Source organism: Sardina pilchardus, chromosome 24 (assembly GCF_963854185.1).
Source record: "Sardina pilchardus chromosome 24, fSarPil1.1, whole genome shotgun sequence".
Taxonomy (NCBI): Eukaryota; Metazoa; Chordata; class Actinopteri; order Clupeiformes; family Clupeidae; genus Sardina; species Sardina pilchardus.
Window position 1 is genome coordinate 5114008 of NC_085017.1, and position 21035 is coordinate 5135042.

The 21035-nt window shown below is 46.8% G+C and overlaps 1 protein-coding gene across 1 annotated transcript; it reads right to left on the minus strand.

The window, feature by feature from the left end:
• Positions 1–1457: 1457 nt before the first annotated feature.
• Positions 1458–19355, minus strand: trappc3 (trafficking protein particle complex subunit 3). Its single transcript, XM_062529724.1, has 5 exons — positions 19165–19355; positions 16934–17031; positions 13139–13238; positions 4125–4307; positions 1458–2582 (listed from the first exon to the last, which is right to left on the minus strand). The coding sequence occupies exons 1-5, from the start codon at positions 19204–19206 to the stop codon at positions 2463–2465; spliced, it is 543 nt and encodes a 180-aa protein (XP_062385708.1). The 5' UTR covers positions 19207–19355; the 3' UTR covers positions 1458–2462.
• Between the last annotated feature and the right edge of the window lie 1680 nt (positions 19356–21035).

The window sequence follows — 21035 nt, forward strand, 5'->3', positions numbered from 1 at the left end:
CGTGGCAGACCCACCCAGCCTAATCGCTCAACACGGCCACTTCAACCCCAAACTAAACCAATCCAAAGCTGGGGAGAACACTACACCTCACTGCCAATCACCCACCCTCCCTCCCTCCCCACTCAAGCCAGTTTAAACTCAAGCGGAATTCAATTGAGCTGCCTACTACTGTACCTCCCTCCACCCCCCTTCCCCCAATCCAATCACTAACCCCAACCCCACCCCACCCCAGTTGGCCAGAGCAGCCCTAACTGCAGTCCAAATGAGTTGAGCCAGCCTGCCTGCCCCTCTTCCTCCCACATCAGTGCTTCCCCCCCCCCCCCCCCACCCAACCCATAGAACCGGGCCAGTTCAAACCCAAACTGGGCCCAAATGAGCTGCCATGCTCGACGGCCCAGCGACGCTCATCACCCCGGTCCACTCCCCAACACTCACTCACGTCCACTCGCGGTCAACCGGACTCCAGACCCAGCTGCTGGGCCACACACTGCTGGTCAGCACGGGCGGAAATTGGCACCAGCCACCCGGCCAAGAGAAGGTCACTTATGAAAGTGGCTGTTAGATGTCAAGACAGGAAATAACGAGCTACTATTAAGTGCCTGCTGGTGAATTTGACCGTTTATCCCGACAGTGGCTGGTGGATGTTCTCATCCCTTCCCAAGCAACACACTGCCCTGTCCAAAGCTTCAGTCCTCCAGACCAGTCCAGCTGCCATCGACACCCCCACCCATTCTCTCTCTCTCTCTCACACACACACACACACACACACACACACACAAGTACGATCTCTAGTTCATGTCGTTCTGCCCGCTACAGCCTCTGATTGCCTCCATGTTCTTTGAGCAAACGGGCAGGTGAGGGCCAAGATCTGGGGCCCTGCTCCAGCCATCTGGTCCTGCTGTCAGAGCAGACCCACAATGCCGTGCGTGTACATGACTGGTTTGGAGTGGTTGATTGGGCGGGGGGGGGGTTATGCATGTGTGTGTGTGTGTGTGTGTAGGTGGTGGGGGGCGTACAGTGGACGTTCACTGTGCCACTTCATTATGTACGTGTGGGGTGACCTACCCCAGACCTTACACACACACATACACACACACACACACACACAAGTTCCATTCTCCATGAGGCGGTCACCTCCACACCTGCCAACAAAGTGCATGCATGCACGGCATACACATACAACACACACACACACACACACACACACACACACACACACAGCGTCTCTCAGCATCAACATGTGTGCGTTTCCCAGCAAACACACCCTGTCTCTCAGCGTCAACATGTGTGTGTGTTTCTCAATAGGCACCAGGCTTCCTGAGCAGGGTTCTGTTCCAGGGGAGAAAGAGCCTCTTTCTCACACACTGCTGATTTTAGATCGCCGATAAAAACCTGTTATTGGTACACGCCAATAGCCAACCAGCCCAGGCACTCAAAGAAAGAAAGAAAGAAAGGAGTCAGTGAAGTTAACAGTTTATTTAATCTCAATATAATTTGCTAACATATAAATAAAGATTAAAAAAAAAAAAGTGAAAGAAATGTGGCCTGCCGGGGGCCAGTTAATGATGTGAGACCCAATAGCAAACATAAACAAACAGCGGGGAAACAAACAAGAACAGAAACCCAAAACAGGGACAGGGGCGGCTTTCACATCTCTCTCTGTGGCGTCCACTGTTCTCACAAAGACCCTCCTGATTGGCCGAATAACGAGGCGCGGTCATTCTATCTCTTGGAAAACAAACTGATTTACTACTTTGCTTTAACCATGTTAAGGTGAAGCATATATCACTGATTAAAAAGACACACAAACAGGACATTTCATCATAGGTGTGGTGGCATGTGTGTTTCATCTAAGGTCCCCTTCACATGCTGTACTACACAGTTCTGTGTGTGCACACTCACACTATTCACACCAGTTCAATTGGGCATTTATCGCGATGAACAAGTCCGCGGACAATTTCAAAACAAAACAAAGTAACGTTTCCTGGGCCCCTCTTGTACATGGAGGGGTCAGCGACGCACAAAAACACACACAACCAAAAGCAAGACACACACTTTTTCAGACGGGAACAGCTCCGAGCCACGTAGAAAAGAGTGGAGATCTGCCCCAAGCTGGTTGTGCGACGACAAGTGATCAGGAGAGTTCTACCAGTCTGAAGTCTTAAGTATTTTTTTTGTTATTATTTTTTTTTAAAGCTCTGCCTTTGGTGGGAGTTTGGTGTGCGTAAGCCAACTGTTCTGGGCATTCTTTAGCTAATAATAAATAAGACTTGAGACCAGAAGTCTGAGCAATGCTGACCACTGGGTTTGGACGCTGGGCTTCTTTCTCTCCTGGGAGATGTAGTTTTATGCAGTCTGTAGTTTTTATACCTGGGCCCTGTGAAGGGTCAACCTCCACAGTGAGTGAGTGGGGGGAAGGGGGAGGGTGGCAGCCCAGGACTGACTCCATTTCCCATGATGCATCACTCATCGCCGGCCGGCAGGTTCTCCTCGATCCTCTTGATGAACTTCATGCGGATCTCCGTCACGCTGTCCCCCCTCAAGGTGTCCTGAGCGAACCGGACGTCCACCGCCATCTGGACCTGCCGAGGAGAGAGACCGGGGGACACACAAACAGAGCGTGCTCAGTGTGAGGTCACATGTTTGGTTGCCACAGAGACGCTCGCTCAACAGATGACGTGGTTAGTGGCTTCGTCTCATCGCGCTCCAAGTTCTCGTTCCCAGCAGCGGTTCTGCTGGACCGAGCTCTGCAATGATTTAGCAACTTTTGGTCCCGTTTGGTCACTTTTTTTTTTCTTTTCTTTTTTCTCCTCAGCAGTGGTTATAAAATGCAAAACATCTTCAGTGAAACACACACACACACACACACACACACACACACTCACACACACATCAGTGGTGCTGGGCCTGAAATAAGCGTGAATCAAAGAAGAGGAATATTTTAAATTATATTCGGGTCATTTACGGGTGAGTCAGTGAAGGGAACTGAAACATCAACAGGCAAATATCACCTAAAGACTCAAACCAAAGTAATAATATTGACTAAAACATCACTGGCTGTTTCTTGGCACAATTGTGTCCGGCTGTGGGAGTGGAGAATGGAAACGGTCAATGCAGGAACAGTTGGGGACAGAGGAATCTGAAATAAGGTTTGTTGTGCTTTCTGTAATAAAAACTTTCTTCTTCAATGACATCACGTCGGCTTTAATTCAATTCAATTCCAAAGTTACACAAATCATGCAGGTTTAGGTATTAAAGGTATACTATGCAGGTTTAGGTATTTTTGCCAACTGTAGAGCTCCCTCGAGAGGTGCAATGCATTTGTATGTTACTCTGCTCTTGTAAATAGCAAACTCCTTGCTACTTATTAACCCCTGTACACAATGGAAATGATTTTGTTGTGGAGGTGAAGGATTAACAACAGGCACAAACTACTGTATCTTCAAAGAGCAATATATACTGACAAGGTAATGTTTCATGGTTGCATTCTTTAGTGCAGTATGTGTAATAACCGCCGCAGGTTATTTGCACACCTATGAAGTAGCTCCAGTTCGTTGGCCGTATCACACTTGTATATTAAATCACCAAACTCGATGTGAAGTTTAAAGGAACCGTATGTAGGATTTAAACTAGTACTGCAATCACTTTCAAATTACAGTAGAGCGGTGTCTGTGTTGGGTTTTGTGTTGCACTGTATGTCTATGCCCTTTAACTAAGTGCTGCCTTTCTTGGCCAGAGCTCACTTGGAAAAGATACCTCTGTCTCAGTGTGTGTCTGGTTAAATAAAAGATAAAAAATATGCTTAGCGAAGCTTGTTTTTAACTGGCTGTGAATAGATAGCTATCAAAATTCCTAGTGAACCAATCCAGGCAGGCACTCAAAGACAGAGAGGAGCCAGTGAAGTTAACAGTTTATTTAATCTCAATATAATTAACTAACACATAAAATAATAATAATAAAAACATGTGGCCTGTTCGGGGACAGTTAATGATGTGAGACAGAGTAACAAACAAAAACAAACACTAAGGACCTGTAAATAAATAACACATTGAAATAGTGTTGACACCACTGCATCACTGCACACACTCACATACTCACACACTCACACACACACACACACTCACCATCTCTAGAGCCCCCCGCAGTGCGCCGCACAGTAAGTTGGAGTAGACGAGGTTGTTGTGGTTGTCGGGGAGCTCCACAAAGTCCACCAGCGGGTTGCTCTCCAGGATGAGGGAGAACTCGTCCCCTGCCGGGCTCCAGTTGGTCACGCTCGGGGTGACGCCCAGGTACATCTTAAACGCTACCTGCAACCACAACACAACACACAGGTACATCTTAAACGCTACCTGCAACCACAACATACAGGTACATCTTAAACGCTACCTGCAACCACAACATACAGGTACATCTTAAACGCTACCTGCAACCACAACACAACACACAGGTACATCTTAAACTCTACCTGCAACCACAACATACAGGTACATCTTAAACGCTACCTGCAACCACAACACAACACACAGGTACATCTTAAACATTACCTGCAAGCACAACACAACACACAGGTACATCTTAAACGCTACCTGCAACCACAACACAACACACAGGTACATCTTAAACATTACCTGCAAGCACAACACAACACACAGGTACATCTTAAACACTACCTGCAACCACAACACACAGGTACATCTTAAACGCTACCTGCAACCACAACACAACACACAGGTACATCTTAAACATTACCTGCAAGCACAACACACACAACACACACAACATTCAGGTAAACACAACATAGAGGTACACCTTAAATGCTACCTGCAACCTAAACACAACATAAAGCTACATCTTAAATGCTACCTGCAACCATGACATACAGGTACATCTTAAATGCTACATGGAACTGCAACACACTATTTCGAGGTTCAGTACGCATACGGGAGTCATTCAGTTACAATGAAATCTCATTAAGGTAAAAGGGAGCATACTCTGGAAGGTGGTCTAGTTAGAATGGCATATCATTCAATTACAGTATAATGCAAAAACGAAGGTTATGTATATAACCACGGTTCTATGAGTTTCGGATGACCGCCAGAGGCGGTGCTTTCAGCACATGGATATCCATCACACGTACGTGTAGGTCGAGTATTTATATCAACAAAGTCACCTGTGACCTGGGTGACGTCTGCCCTGTGCGCCGGCACAAAAGGCAGGTCAACCCAGGATACGATTCTTGGCAATCTTCTCGTGGATATTCCGAGTGACTGCCAAGCTCTGGCGGTCATCCGAAACTCATAGAACCGTGGTTATATACATAACCTTCGTTCTATTTCGTTTCTCCTGACCGCCAGAGGCGGTGCTTTCAGCACATGGATGACTAATACCAGCAGGGTCACGAGGAATGAATGCGTGCCTGTTAAGGACGCCGTGAAAGCGCAAAAAGCACAGCTTCAGCAACTGGGTTATGTGGAACAACATTAACCCTGTAGAATCATGCAAAAATGCAAGTTGAGACCCATGATACCCCTGCACAAATGTCCAAGAGGGGTGCACAAGGTAGTGCTGCCCATGAGGTAGACACACCTCTGGTGGAGTAACCTTACACATGTAGCTGTGGCTGATAATTTCAGCTATCCACCTTGACCGTCCATGCTTGGACAGGCTATGGCATAGTCTCGGTCCTGTATGACAAACAAATAATGCATCGGACTTCCGGATTCCGGCAGTCCACTGTAGATAAAAACCTTAGTGTTCGTACCAGGCATAAAAGCTCTGCACTTAACCCCTGCTCAGAGCTCTGACCTTGGGGTTCAAATGCTGCCAGACTAAAAGGCTAGTTTCCGAATGAAGACGAACAGGTCTTGGGAGAAAGAGGGGTTCGGTCATAGATAGATAGAGATACTTTATTGATCCCTAAGGGGAAATTCAAGTTAGGGTCACCCCTGTATCCCCAGGGTGCCAATGGCATTCTCTGCCTCCAGACAAGCATTTAATTCTCCTAATCACTTGCTAATGTAAAAGTCAAGAGAAAGACTGTCTTCATAGACAGCTAGTTCAACTCTACAACCCTACAAGTTTCACATGGGGGTTTGCAGAGAGCATGCAAGGCAAGAGGCAAGCCTCAGGAGTGCACAGAGTACCGTCAAGGAGGTCTCTATCACTGAGCCCTCTTCAGGAAGTGGGTCACCAGAGTATGGGACCCAAGTCACATCATCCACTCCTGTTGTGCATAGATAAGATGGCGGCAATATACCCCATACCCCTAGGGGGTGGAGGCTGTGAGGCCTCGATCAAGGAGCGATTAAAGAAAAGGGAGTACAACCTGTGTGAAGCAGCGCGTTGGCTCCTGATTTTGTACTTGGCACCAGCTGGAAAAAAGTTCTCACTTATTTGCGTAGAGTGCATTGGTGGAGGGTGCCCAGGAACTGTGCATAGTATGCACTACTGCTGGCTCGAGAGCCCTAGTAACAGTTCCGGTCCTTCAGTGGCCAGACCTAAAGTGTCAGCTGAGATGGATCCGGTTGCCAGATCCAGCCGCTTAACCGTTAAAGGAGATTCATTCTCACAGGGAGACACCTGGGTTCTCCACGTAGGAGTTGGTTTAACTCCGGAAAACAACACTCTCCCTGACCATCAGGGGGCTATTAGTAGCAGCTCGTGTCCTCCTGTCACAACCCTGTCCAGTGTTGGCAATATCGAAGGAGGGAAAGCATATAGCAGCTGCTTTGGCCATGCGTGTGCCAGAGCATCTATAGAAATCCAGAGGTAAAGGTGTGTTGTTGGCTAGGAGGCGAGGAGATCCACCTCCAGCCTGTCATACGTGTGCCAGATTGCGTGTACCACATCTGGGTGAAGTCTCCATTCTCCAGGGACACTGGAATGACAGGAGATATGCTGCCATGTTCAGGATACCAGACTAGTACATTGCCCTCAGGCTCAGTAGGCGAGGATGAGCCCATTGCAAGTTGCAACAGTTGAGTCAATCTCATGGCCTGCCTGGACTTGGTGCCCTCCTGGTGGTTGACGTGGTAAACCACCAATATATTGTCTGTACTAATAAGGACATGCCTTCTGACCAGTACTGGGAGGAAATGCTTCAGGCCAAGCAGAACAGCATGTAATTTCAATACATTTGTGTCTCGCCCCTGCTGTAAAGGACTTCATTGACCCCTATCATCACCACTTCTCTGGAAGAAGAAATGGACCCTAAGGGGACGCCCTGAGTAAGATCTTACTTCCAAGTTGCAGATGTCCCAGACAACTGGCAGTAACCCTGACCAGTTTGTGTCTGTGGCGAATGGGATGCAAGTGAAGGCTGCTTACCCAGATTTGAAAAGGTCTCAATGAAAGGAGGCCCAGTGGGGCCACTGAGGAGGCTGATGTGAGCATCCCCAGCAGTCTCTGAAATGTCATGAGAGTAAAACTCTGACAGTGGCTGAGTTACTGACAGATACTGTCGTCCCGTCGCTGAGAGGGGATAGCTTTTGTTGCATGTGAGTCCAGTTGGATACTGAGGAACACGATGACTTGGAAGCTCTTCTTGTGATTCCACTGTCAGCACTTACTTTAAACTTATACTTACCTTATGATGTGGAATATCAGTGATGTTGACTCCCTGGGGGCATCTGCCCTTGACTGGGAGCACATGAGCTAGTTGTCCAAGTGAAGGTGGAGGCCACCGTCCTCATTTTTTGGAACAATGAAGTAGGTGGAAGAAAATCCAAAGTCTAAGGACTCGACGGGCTTCTTCCCCAAAAAGTCCAGACCACTTCGCGAAGGGCCAGAGCCCGGGTTGGATCCCTGATAATGGTCATTGTAACCCAACGGAATCTTGCCGGTAGGTGTTGACCTGCATGCCGTAACCCTGGGACGGGGTCACCACAACCCAGGGACCTGACGTGTGACGCTTCCCAGCATCTTAGCTGCAGGCAGGTGAAGTGTCGACTGCCGTGGTAATGCGTCTACTGGGGTTCACATGTTGCATACTTTGCAAACTGCTGTTTAGCTTGTGTAACTTGTGTATGGAACAACAGGAAAGGAACGGAGTGCTCTCCTGCATGGTTCCAAAAGCAGACACTGGGCCAACCATATTTGGCCCTGAGTAAGGGTTAGGGAAGACATGAACCTACCCAACTCTGCTCATAATGCTAATAATAATAATAATAACATTTATTTATATAGCACTTTTTCAAGCTCAGAGCAGTTGCTCAAATAGGTAAATGCCTGCAGAGAGGCGCCACTCAAGCTCTGCCCAGATCGGACAAATAAGTCCTGCAGTGACTGGAACAGGGATAGCAGGTGGTGGGACATCAAGCTACCAACGCACCCCACGTGTGCTGCTGTGTTATCACTTCTGATAATGAAATCATCAGTCAAGTGGCATTGCAACTGAGGACAGCCTCGTCAAGTGACGGCGCTAGGGCTGGCTCGTTAGGCATGCCATGTAGTCCGTAGCTGGACGCATCCTGCATGTTGGCCAGTGCCGTACAGTCACACAAGGTGAGAAAAACACTTAAGGCCTGCCTAGTGTCTCTGGAACCCATCAATATATGGAGCTCTGAGCTTCCCAGAGCACTGTGGTTCATTCCCTGTGAGCGGGGATGATAGTGGTGGGAGCCCTGGTCTGTTCAATCACCCTTTACAATTTCCACTTCGCCTTCCTGATCAAAGATTACACTCTGAAGCCTTAGTAAAGAGAACATCTTCCTCCTGGCCTCCAAACGCTGGTGACAGCATTGAAGGCAGTCACAACTGTTATTTGTCTATACCTACTGGTTGCAGATTAAAAAAGGATCTGTTCAAACTCAGAGATCAAGATGTCCACCCTTTTGGTCTAGGGCACGTCTTTCACGTTTGCACATACCAGTGCTAACATGTGAATCAGTCCTCCGACACTTGTAAAGACCAGTATGCGAAGGACGTCTCTACATGGAACGGGTGGCTGAGCCCCCTGAGCAAATCTGGCTGACCGTGCCAGTAGGCTCAAGCAAGTGCAATTCATATGCACGCCAGCTCTATCAGCCCCTGCCCTAAGTAGTCAGCACCAAGGCAGGAAGGGCACATATCGTGGCCACATCCGATTCAAGAGGGGCTCAAATAGTCAATGCCAGTCATAAACATGTTTAAGCAGAGGCACGCACTGGTTTAAGCGTGTCACACTACCAGGCGATTATGATACTGTCTGATTACAGTAGTCATTGATGAAAGTACTGAAACTGTGTACAGCCACATGAGAGTCTGGGGCAATCTAGGACGAGCACATCCTTTTGCACGAACGAACAACCAACAGAGTGAGCTATACTCTCTAGCAGATATTAAATTAATGCGTTCAGCAATGTATCCAACAGCACAATGTAGAGCGAGTACACACCTGTGCAGCAATGAAATACAAAAGGTCAACATATCAACCCGTTGTTGACAGTAGTCTACTGAAACTGTTTACATGGCTAAATGGTAGCCTGGGGCAGTCTAGGACGAGCACATCCTCTTGCACGAATGAACAACCCACAGAGTGAGCTACTCTCTAGCAGAGATTAAATTAATGCGTAGCCTACAGCAATGTATCCACCAGCACAATGTAGAGCGAGAACACACCTGTGCAGCAATGAAATACAAAAGGCCAATATAGCAACCTGTTGCTAACAGTAGTCTACTGAAACTGGTTACATGGCTAAATGGTAGTCCGGTGCCGTTTAGGGCGAGTACAATCCTTTGCACAACGAACAGCCAATAGCAGTGAGCTACTCCTTATCAGATATAATGCCTTCAGCAATGTACTATATCCCATAACACAATTTAGAGCGAGTACGCTACACCTGTGCATCAATAAGATACAAATCACGATCACCAAGTATGCAAAGCATTTGCAATTTTCAGAGTGAGCACACTCCCTTGCAAGATAGATCAAACTGTGGAAGATCTATTCAACTACGTGAGCGACAATGTATTTATCTACTCACTATTCAGTTAATGGGAGGCTTCGTCTACCCGCTCGCCAGGGAATCCCAAATGGCTCGCAGCCAACGATTACGTTAACACCAAAACTTAATTAGCCTATCGGTGTAACAGCCGACTCAGACTCAAAGTATTTCAAAGTGAGTTCCACATTTCCATCTGAACGAACGCGCTAGAGCGTAGACACAACTGCGCATCGTAAGAACATAACAGAGAGTTTGCGGGGGGAAATCACATCCGTAACGGTACGTTACAGTAACCAAAGTCACTTAAATTCAAGCTAGCTAGGCGTGAACGCCGGCCCAAGCTCACTACAAGTCAGCTATGCAGCGTGATCGCTTCATAAAGCACAACTATCAAAGAAAATGTGCTTACCTCTTTCGGATGACATTCAACTTTGAGCAGTAAAATGTTGATAATGATAATTTGATTATGGCTAATCGCAGTCTTTCAGAGGGCGAAATTCGCAGCTCTGACCCATCTGGGTTGCAAGACTCCAGAGCGATACCAAAATGTTTGTAACACTCACAACCTTACTCACGCGAGAAGATGAAAAAGAATCGTATCCTGGGTTGACCTGCCTTTTGTGCCGGCGCACAGGGCAGACGTCACCCAGGTCACAGGTGACTTTGTTGATATAAATACTCGACCTACACGTACGTGTGATGGATATCCATGTGCTGAAAGCACCGCCTCTGGCGGTCAGGAGAAACGAAATAGAACCTCCAATTACAGTGAGAAAGGCTTCAGTTACAATGAAATATCTTGCAGTGGAACATCCTCTGGCCACAATGAGAGATTGTCCAGTAACCAAAACATTTGGTTACTGATATCGTTCAGTTATAACGGAAGGTCATTCAGTTACAATGCAACATCTTCCATCTACAATGTCCAACCATTTAATTACAATGAAAAATGGAATATCTTTCGGTTACAATCTCTGTTTATTGTTTAGTTGAAGCTGCAGGCAAAATGAAGCCATCAAACAGTTATAAAGATGCTTGTCTGAAACCTGAGCTCCCGTTAACCATGTCCTTTGGCTTGTGGTTGAGTTGAACTGTGGGTAGCGGCGACCATTCCAAACGATCCCTTTTTATTGTTTCCTAGGTATGAAGCTATTGTAAATATGGCTCTGTAATCAAGCCAAACAACCACACAAAGTATCTGCGAGCTGAATGAGGTCTTTTGTTTGACTGCGCTTCAAAGGGTTTCCCAGGATTAAGCAGTGCTCGGAGAGGCGAGTGACTGTTGGCGCGGCGCGGCCGGCGGCGTTTGGGGGTTTGAGACGAGGCTGACCCCAGCGCTGGCGGCGTGAACCTGCCATGGAGAGGCCCGGAGGAGTCTGATCACCGGCCCAGAGCAAACAGACCGGCGCTAGATAAACATCGGACTACGTGGCCTGCTCTCGGTCTCACTCACACACACACACACACACTAATACACACACACACACACACACACACACACACACACACACACACACACACACACACACACACACACACACACACACACACACACACACACACACACACACACACAGAATAAGATGGAGATAGAGTCTGACAGATAAAGGGATAAAGAGAGATAAGAAAACAGCATGACACAGACAGCGAGATGGAGGAGAGAGATGGAGGGACAGAGAGAGAGAGATAAAGGGATAGAAAGAGAGATGGAGCAACAGAGAGCAAATAAACAGAATAAACAGAAAAACAGAGAGAGAGAGAGATAGACAGAGAGAGAGAGAGAGAAGGAAATAAAGACAGAAGCACAACAGTACGAACATGAAAGATGGAAAGATAAAATGGACAGACGGAGAGAAAGAAAGGGACAGAGAGATTCCCTCAGAGTGAAGAAGAAAAGATGGATAAAAAAGAAAGAGAGAAACGATAGAGAGCAAAGGAAAGACAGGGAAAAAGATGGAGCGAGGGAATGAGTGACAAGGAATGGTGAGAGACTCAGAGAAGGACAGAGAGATTCCTTCAGAGTGAAGGAAGAAAGATGGTGGGGGAAATAGGAGAGAGGGGGAGGGAAAGAGAGAGAGAATGACAGAGAAAGAGATAGGGATGGATAGAGGGAGAGAGAGAGAGAGAGAGAGAGAGAGAGAGAGAGAGAGAGAGAGAGAGAGAGAGAGAGAGAGAGAGAGAGAGAGAGAGAGAGAGAGAGAGAGAGAGATAGAGAGAGAGATTCCTCGAGGGTGAACTCATGGTTCTGAGGTGAGTGTTGTGTTTTGAGCACACAGAGAGCAGGGGCACCAGTCCAGTAGTGTCCACTCCAGTCCACTCCAGTGCACCAGCGGCCAGATGGGTCTGGACCAGCAGCCCTGCGGCCACTCCAGGACTCCCCACGCTGCCCATACACCTGTCCAGCTCGCCCCTCCAGCTCACACACACAGGCACACACTCTTGACACACACACGCACTCTTGACACAAACACTCTTGACACACACACTCTTGACACACACACACACACACACACAGGCACAGACACACACACACACACACAGGCACAGACACAGGCACACACACACAGGCACAGGCACAAACACACAGGCACAGGCACACACACACACACACACACACACACACACACACGCACACACACACACACACACACACACACACACACACACACTAAGTCTCTCTCACACACACACACACACACATACTCTGAAACACAGACACACACACACACACACATTCTCTCTCTCTCGCTCAAACACACACACACACACACTCTCATTCTTGCACACACTCTCGCACACACAAACTTCTGCCCGTCCGTCCGCCCTCTCAAGAGTGCAACCCAGCGGCGAGGGGGCGATGAAAGCAGAGAAACTATGCAGACTACCACAGGTTGAAGTTCAAATTCCAGTCACACTCTCTCGCTCTCTTTCCATCCATCCTCTCTCTCTCTCTCTCTCTCTCTCTCTCTCTCTCTCTCTCTCTCTCTCTGCTGAGGTTTGGCAGTGTGTGTGTGTGTGTGTGTGTGTGTGTGTGTGTGTGTGTGTGTGTGTGTGTGTGCGCATGTGTGTGCGAGAGAGAGAGAGAGAGAGAGAGAGAGAGAGAGAGAGAGAGAGAGAGAGAGAGAGAGAGAGAGAGAGAGAGTGTGTGTGTGGTGTGTGTGGTGTGTGTCAGTGTGTGTGGTGTGTGGAGAGGCGCTCGAGGGCCCAGTTGTTACCTTAGCGATGACATCGGCCGTTTCTCGGAAATCGTGACACCTCCCCACACTGGAGCGAGCCAGAAAGTCCTCGATGAGACGCACACCGATGTTGTAGCCCCTAAACACAACCAGAAACACACACACACACACACACACACACACACAGAGACAGAGAGACAGAGAGACAGAGAGACAGACAGAGACACAGAGACACACACACACACACACACACACACACACACACACACACACACACACACACACACACACACACACACACACACACGCGGGTTAGGCAGACGTCCACAGGCCCCATTAAGGGCTCAGCTCAAACATTTATCAGATCCTTCACGCAAGTCCATTTCCTTCCATCCTTCATCAGAGCCGAATTGAAAACCATTCAAATGAAATAACACTAAAAAAAAAACCAGTGTGTTTCACCAGTTGAAAATAAATCTTCCACACCAACACACACACACACTAATAGAAACGAACCCCTCGTTCACACACACGCATTTCCCCCTGAACCGAGCAACCTTCTCAAGTGTGCTGTTAGAACATGCACTCCACCACTACTCAGGGCTCCACCACAGATTTAAGACACAGATATCACATGGCCACGCACACACACACACACACACACACACACACAACGTGGATATCACATGGCCATGCTGGCCTCAGGTTGATTTGCTGTGTGGGATTTCAGGGTGGGTTTAAATGAAGGGCTTTAGAAGTCCCATTGACCGTCGTCCCTCATCAGGGAGCTACTCTTCTCCTCTCTTCTCTCTCAGGCCCTCACTGGGGATGAAGTCAGCTGCAGGACCATCAGGGAATCAATTCATCCTTCACACACACACACACACACACACACACACACACACACACACACACACACACACACACACACACACACACACACACACACACACACACACACACACACACACACACACACACACACACACACACACACACACACACACACACACACACACACACACACACACACACACACACACACACACACCTTCTCTCTCAGTCACCAAGGTCTGGCTCGTCTACGAGGAATGAAGTCAGCCGCAGGGACAATCGGGGAATGAATTCATCCTGCCATGACCTGACCTTTATTACCATCTTTCTATCTTCCCATTTCACTCCATAAACTCAAATGCCTTGCCTGATGAGCACGGCTCAGAGTCACACAGATAGGATCTTTTCTCCCCATCCAAATGCTGCACTTTGCTCCCTCTTTGCCTCTCAAGTCAGAAAGCCTATTCACTCAGTACTGCTGATGGGGGTGACATTTAAAGTGGGCTCCGTTAGGAAATTTGTTCCTAATGTCCTGAGGTGCAATACAGATAGAATGTTTTTTAAAGTGCATTATAATGACAGCATTAAAAGAAAATCGGTATGCAGAGGTAGATTTGATTTCTATCAGGTCATGTTCTCCTCTGAAACGGGTTCCAACTCAAAGGATGAGTGTCAGACTAGATTATCCTCCATTTCCTACGTGCCAAACGGCCAACTCACACTGTAGGCTACAGAGGAAAAGTATGCCGTCATAGTGATGAATGAATGTCTCGGTAGCCCAAGTCTATTTTTGACTTCTGTAGGGTTTGAGACGGATGGAGAATTTGTCAGTGGACTGTGTGTGTGTGTGTGTGTGTGTGTGTAAACATTCACCTCATTTATTTGGTGTGTTGGAAAGAGGACTCAAAGAGTCTAAAGTGGCACATTTTACACTTCCCCCGCTAATACACAGCCCACTCACACAGACAGGGTGGAGGTGCAAAGGGCAAACACACACACACCGTTGCTCATACTTTCACTAACCATCGCCTTCCCCACACACACACACACACACACACACACACACACACACACACACACACACACACACACACACACACACACACACACACACACACACACACACACACACACACACACACACACACACACACACACACACACACACACACACACACACACACACACACACACACACACACACACACACACACACACACACACACACACACACACACACATTTTCACTAACTATACGCCTTCCTAACACACACAAACACCCTTGTTTATACTTTCACTAACTATACGCCTTCCTAACACACACACACACACACACACACACACACACACACACACACACACACACACAGACACACACACACACACTCACCCTTGCTCACACCTTCTCAATGTGTACACATACACACACAGAATCAATTATTCCATCTCCACATTCCCAATGACCTTCACTGCGTGTCACTTCCTCTGAAAGCCTGTCTGTGCAGGTGTGTATGCGGAGACTACTGTAGGTATAGTCAACACTTCATATACCAGGGCCAGGCCACCTGCAGGAGGTGCTGCTTCACCTTTACTCTTTATTCAAGAGGCTATACCGTAATTTCCCCACTATTATCCGCGGCTTATGCATTGGTTTTGCTCAATTTCTTCAGCTATGAGGTTAATACAGGGGGGCAGTTAATATGGTGTTAATATGGTTTTGTTTATTTTAACTTTCATAAAACACTGTCCTGCGGCTTATACACAATACGGCTTATATGCAGGAAATTACTGTTTAGGCCATATATAGGCTATAGGATACACCCAAAAATATTACAACATACTAGATTTATATAACGCTTCTGGAGAGGTGCCCAAAGTGCTTTACTGTGAAGGAGACAGCCCCACTACAACCATCACCAAATAAGTAGCACCCATCTGGGTGCTGCACGGAGGCCATTTTGTGCCAGATCAGTCATCACACAGGGGAGTGGAGAGTGAGGGAGGGAATCACCATCCAATTGCACTAGGGGTGCCTCATTAGTCTTTTTTATTTCAATTTCAATGTTCAATGTTCAATTTAATTACATTACAGAGTGTAAAACATTCAGAGAGAGCCCATGAGTAACAGGGGCGAGGAAAAACTCCATAGCATTGGAGATACATATGGGAAGAAACCTCGTATAGATCCACGACACAAGGGCCCAACCCATCTGCCTAGGGTCAGTGCGGATCGAGGAGAGAGGTTGAGACGGGGCCTAAGACAGGGGCAGGTGACCCTATTCTGATGTCACAAAATGTTGGTGACCCCAATCATTCATGTGTAACGAGAGAGAGAGAGCGTGCAACTCATCTCTTGCTGTAACATCCAGGTGAGAGCGGTGCTTTGACTTTGCACAAATGTCCTTGAACACGTGATTGTTTTGCTACGTTGTCTGAAACATTGATCAAGCATAATTCCATCATGCAAACATCTCATGCGGGGGGGGGGGGGTATGCCTTTAATCGTACAGTGAAGAGAGTGACAGGAGTGAGTGGGAGAGAGAGATGGGTGTGAGGATTGCAAAATGACCCGGGTCAGACTCAAACCCAGGTTGCCGTGGGCATGCGGACCCAATTAAGGTGTGGGTGCTGTGGCCAGTTGGGCTAACTGAGCTGAACTGAAGCTTGACCTTCAACACGTGTATTACATACAGTATCTGTCAAAAAGTTGCAATTAGACCTTTTCTCCCAAATCAAACTGTCCTCATGACTCATGAGTTAGAGGGTGTGTGTGTGATCATGCTGTCTTCATGAGAGTAAGGGTGTGTGTGTGTGTGTGATCATGTTGTCTTCATGAGAGTAAGGGTGTGTGTGTGTGTGTGATCATGCTGTCTTCATGAGAGTAAGGGTGTGTGTGTGTGTGTGTGTGTGATCATGTTGTCTTCATGAGAGTAAGGGTGTGTGTGTGTGATCATGTTGTCTTCATGAGAGTAAGGGTGTGTGTGGTAAGCAGAGTCTTACATCTTGTCGAGCTGCTTGTTGACCTCCTCGTCGTTCTCGTAGTCCTTACACAGCTGGGTGACCAGTGCCCCATAGGTGAGGGTGAACAGCTCAGAATTCTGCGTACACACACACACACACACACACACACACACACACACACACACACACACACACACACACACACACACACACACACACACACACACACACACACACACACACACACACACACGGGAGATTAATCACAAATTCAACACAGGTTCTCATATCAACCACCAAATTTGCAATGTTGCTTTTAAGGCCACTTGTCTATTTGCTCTTTCCAGAATGCATTTTAGATATGTGTATGTTTACACACTACACAGCAGTGCTTTTTACATAGCATTTTCTTACATGTAAAATGTTTTTAGTCGTATTGGATTGAGCCGTCTTCCTGGGGATATCAATTAGGTCAAACAGCTAGACTGGCTATCACCTTACTAAGCTCAATCTTTTAAGATTGAACATTAGTCTGGGGAGTCTGTGCTTTATTTCTACTGCACAAGAGGCGTGATCAATGGGCATCGTTCAAATGACTCCGTACGCTTGGATAGTCCTTCAACCAATCAGACCAACGATCTGGGTGCGTCTTTTGGATAAGCTAGTTTGTGATTGGAGCAAAAGGTTGTGGACAGGAAGCAGAGGAGATAGATGTGCAGGTTTCCAATTCCAGCCTGAGCTGCCGGGCGAAATCCAAATTCGCCAGCAGGTCAGGCAGGTTTCACCCAGCCTACCCAACGGCGGCAGCGACCCAGGAGTGTAGTGCTGAGCATTTCTCTCTGCATCAGTACTCACAAAGAGAAACCCTCTCTGCCAAACTCTGGGTTTTGCATGAAATTATTAACTCACACCTATTACTTATTTTGAAATGCATAGAGCACAGTATAAAAAGCAGTGTTCCCATCAGGAATTGGGTAGGTAGAGTAGAGTCCTGTTTAGAAGACTTTACTCCAGCTCTGAGGGGAGAGATGCCTCGATCAGTGCTGTCCGTCTTGCTCTTATCAAAAGAAATGCATTCACATTGCACAGTTCCAATTACAACTTGGGTACCTGTATCAGGTAAGCAGCATTGTAACATCATGTCAGAATCATGTCATGTTTTACAGCTAGAGGAAGGAACTGTAGGAGGATAAGCGCTTAATTGTATTGGTATTAGTGTGCATTACAGGCAACTAATATGCAACCTGTATGTCAAGTAACTAATGTAGGCCCTGCTTTAACACCTTTAATGTCTCCACTACCTGACACCTAGACTAATAATTGAAGATAATCTTTAAAACTGTCACAGGAACTTGTAAGAATTCCTTTGTTTGGTGATGAAGGAAGATTGGTAATAGAAGCAATCTCGACAGACAACAACATACTCCCTCTCATGATGCGAATGGTCATGCAGGTCTGGGAATGGTATTCTGAATACAGTGTGCAAGCGCCACCTTGTGGTTTGGTCTGAAAATCAGTCTCGACAAAAACAGTTGTTCTAAAATGTAATACAGTGGATTTCGCAAAATTTGCAGTTTTTGCTTTTCTTAAAGTGATGGATGCACGTAAAAGACCTCATCGTCCTTTAAGATGTTTGACCAACGCAGTGTATATGCCTGTAGACCACATCTGCAGTAGCCCACTGACTTAGACTTTTCATGTCTTTATTTTCTGTATTTCTTACAACAAGCAACATAACAGTTAGGCTGCTTGACACGTTGAAGAGAAATCCTTTGGCGAATTAGTGAATGTAAATCAACGATTAGGCTACCACTGACCACACAAACAACACAGACCATAACACCAACATGGCAATGTAAAGAGTGATTGGGTGTGTTGAGTTCATCTCTTGAAATATGCTATTTGTGATGGAATTCGTTGGTTTTCAGTGCAGGCTGTAACGTTATGCGAATCATTGCACCCAGAGAGGGTGGAAGCTGCCACTAAAGAAGGATCTTTGCCTGAACGTAATGACAGCCACAGAGTAACTTAACGTTATGCATAGAGCCTAGCAAGCTATCAAACGTCACTCCAGACCAAGAATTCACTGATTAATCACCAGCACTGAAGTCGACCAGAAGAAACCTTGAAAGGTTGACCGTTCTATACTTGCAACGTGCAGAAGAAACGATAAGGATTTGCAGAAATTACTGAACATTTAGCGAACATTCTATGCAGGCTAGCAGATGTTAGCAATGCATGACTATCTTGTGACAGGAAATAGAGCTTACCATCTTCTTACTGTCTGTGGTTCTGTTTGACTGCCGAGACATTCTGTATAGTGTTACAGGTCTTTGATATCAGGTGATGTTTAATTGATTTGTTTCTCGTGAACTGTGCCAAACGATTCGGATCTGGTTCTCTGTTTTCTATCAGATTTCACCACCACAACTCCTCAGGCACAACTTCCTGGATAGCAAAGGAACCGGAAGTTATGACTTTTGCGTGGATTCATGGGAACTGGTGTTTACAAAGTGCGAACGCGTCTTTCCCCGTCTGAAGCGGTTCTTGTCTCGCTTGTCTAACGGCCTATATCTATTTATCTACTCTCTCTATATAAGTTGTCATTGCAATATGAGTAGGCTTAAAACTACAAGGTACTGCAACGTAGCGCTGCAGAATGGGCTGTTCTCGTCAGGCTAAATTGTAAAGTCACCGATCCAGAGATCCATGCATTTCAGGTCATTTCAACACGATGGCAGTAGAGAATCGTTTACGACAGGCCTGCTGTTTTCACTCCCCTAAGACGAATGTTTAACCACCTGATGCTGGAGAATGTCTCTACTTTGACCAGGCATGATACGGTTTATGAAGAAGAACGTAAATCTGAAAGATTATTGATATCCTAACAGATTTAGTGGCATCAGCTTGATAAATGCAGTGACTTGTTAGGCGGTCTCTGTTCCACACAAAGCATGCATAAACCTATGCAATGAAGCCTACAAATACGTTGTTTTCTTTTTATCACGGACAAAAAGAGACAGACGATTAGGCCTATGTGGCAGATCCTTCAATGTTTTGGGCAAGGAAAACCTGCCTTTAGTTTCTCACACACACACACACACACACACACACACACACACACACACACAGGCTGACTACAATCAAAATATCTGTAGGCCTACTGCATCGGTAGGCTAATTGGAGGCCAAGAGTGTGATAACCGCATAGGCCGAAACAATAATGAACTGTTCACAGCCAAAAAGAGACAGACGATTAGGCCTATGTGGCAGATCCTTCAATGTTTTGGGCAAGGAAAATAATACATTTTAAGGACAAACAGTTTTTGGCACCTGCCTTTGCATAGTTTCTCACACACACACACACACTCACACACACACACACACACACACACACACACACACACACACACACACACACACACACACAGGCTGACTACAATCAAAATATCTGTACTGCATCGGTAGGCTAATTGGAGGCCAAGAGTGTGATAACCGCATAGGCCGAAACAATAATGAACTGTTTTTTTTTAGTTGGCTAGGTTGCTGCTGTTGTGTTTGATTCAGCTCTTCATTGTTGGCTCCATATTGTCCGCATTTGAATGTGATTCCCCTACAGCTGGCCTACCCACCTGGTGAGGGCACAAGGCTGCTGTGATGAGATGAGACAGGGTGATTGGGTGTTGATGGCTCAGCCATCGCATGAGAGTGAAGCCAGCTGGGCAAACAGTAGTGGCGCATTGCTGTGGGGCTGCAGGGCTGGGAAACTATAGTGGCTGTGGCAGACTGCTGCTGGAGGTTTTCATTAAAAACTTAACAGGGAAAAAAACCTGTAGCCTCATTAATGCATAGACATGATGCACTCATGCGCGCAAACACACACACACACACACACACACACACACACACTCACACAGTCTCTCTCTCACACAGTCATGCGCACACACACACACACACACACACACACACACACACACACACACACACACACACACACACACACTTTGCTGTTTTTACTCCTGTGTTCTTGTTGGTGTGTCCTCTTGGGTCTGTGGCTCCAGGCCGAGTTGTTTGACGGAGAAGTACAAACACAGGGGTGCCAGGGGTGATGGATGAACAAACAGTACTCTCTCTCTCGCTCT

What these genes read in the sequence shown, in the direction of transcription:
- trappc3 (XM_062529724.1), bottom strand. Translation starts at nt 19,206, where the DNA reads ATGTCTCGGCAGTCAAACAGAACCACAGACAGTAAGAAGATG. An exon ending in CCACAGACAGTAAGAAGATG is followed by an intron (nt 17,032 to 19,164) that starts GTAAGCTCTATT and finishes GTGTGTACGCAG; the next exon opens with AATTCTGAGCTGTTCACCCT. An exon ending in TGCGGGGGGCTCTAGAGATG is followed by an intron (nt 2,583 to 4,124) that starts GTGAGTGTGTGT and finishes TCTCCTCGGCAG; the next exon opens with GTCCAGATGGCGGTGGACGT.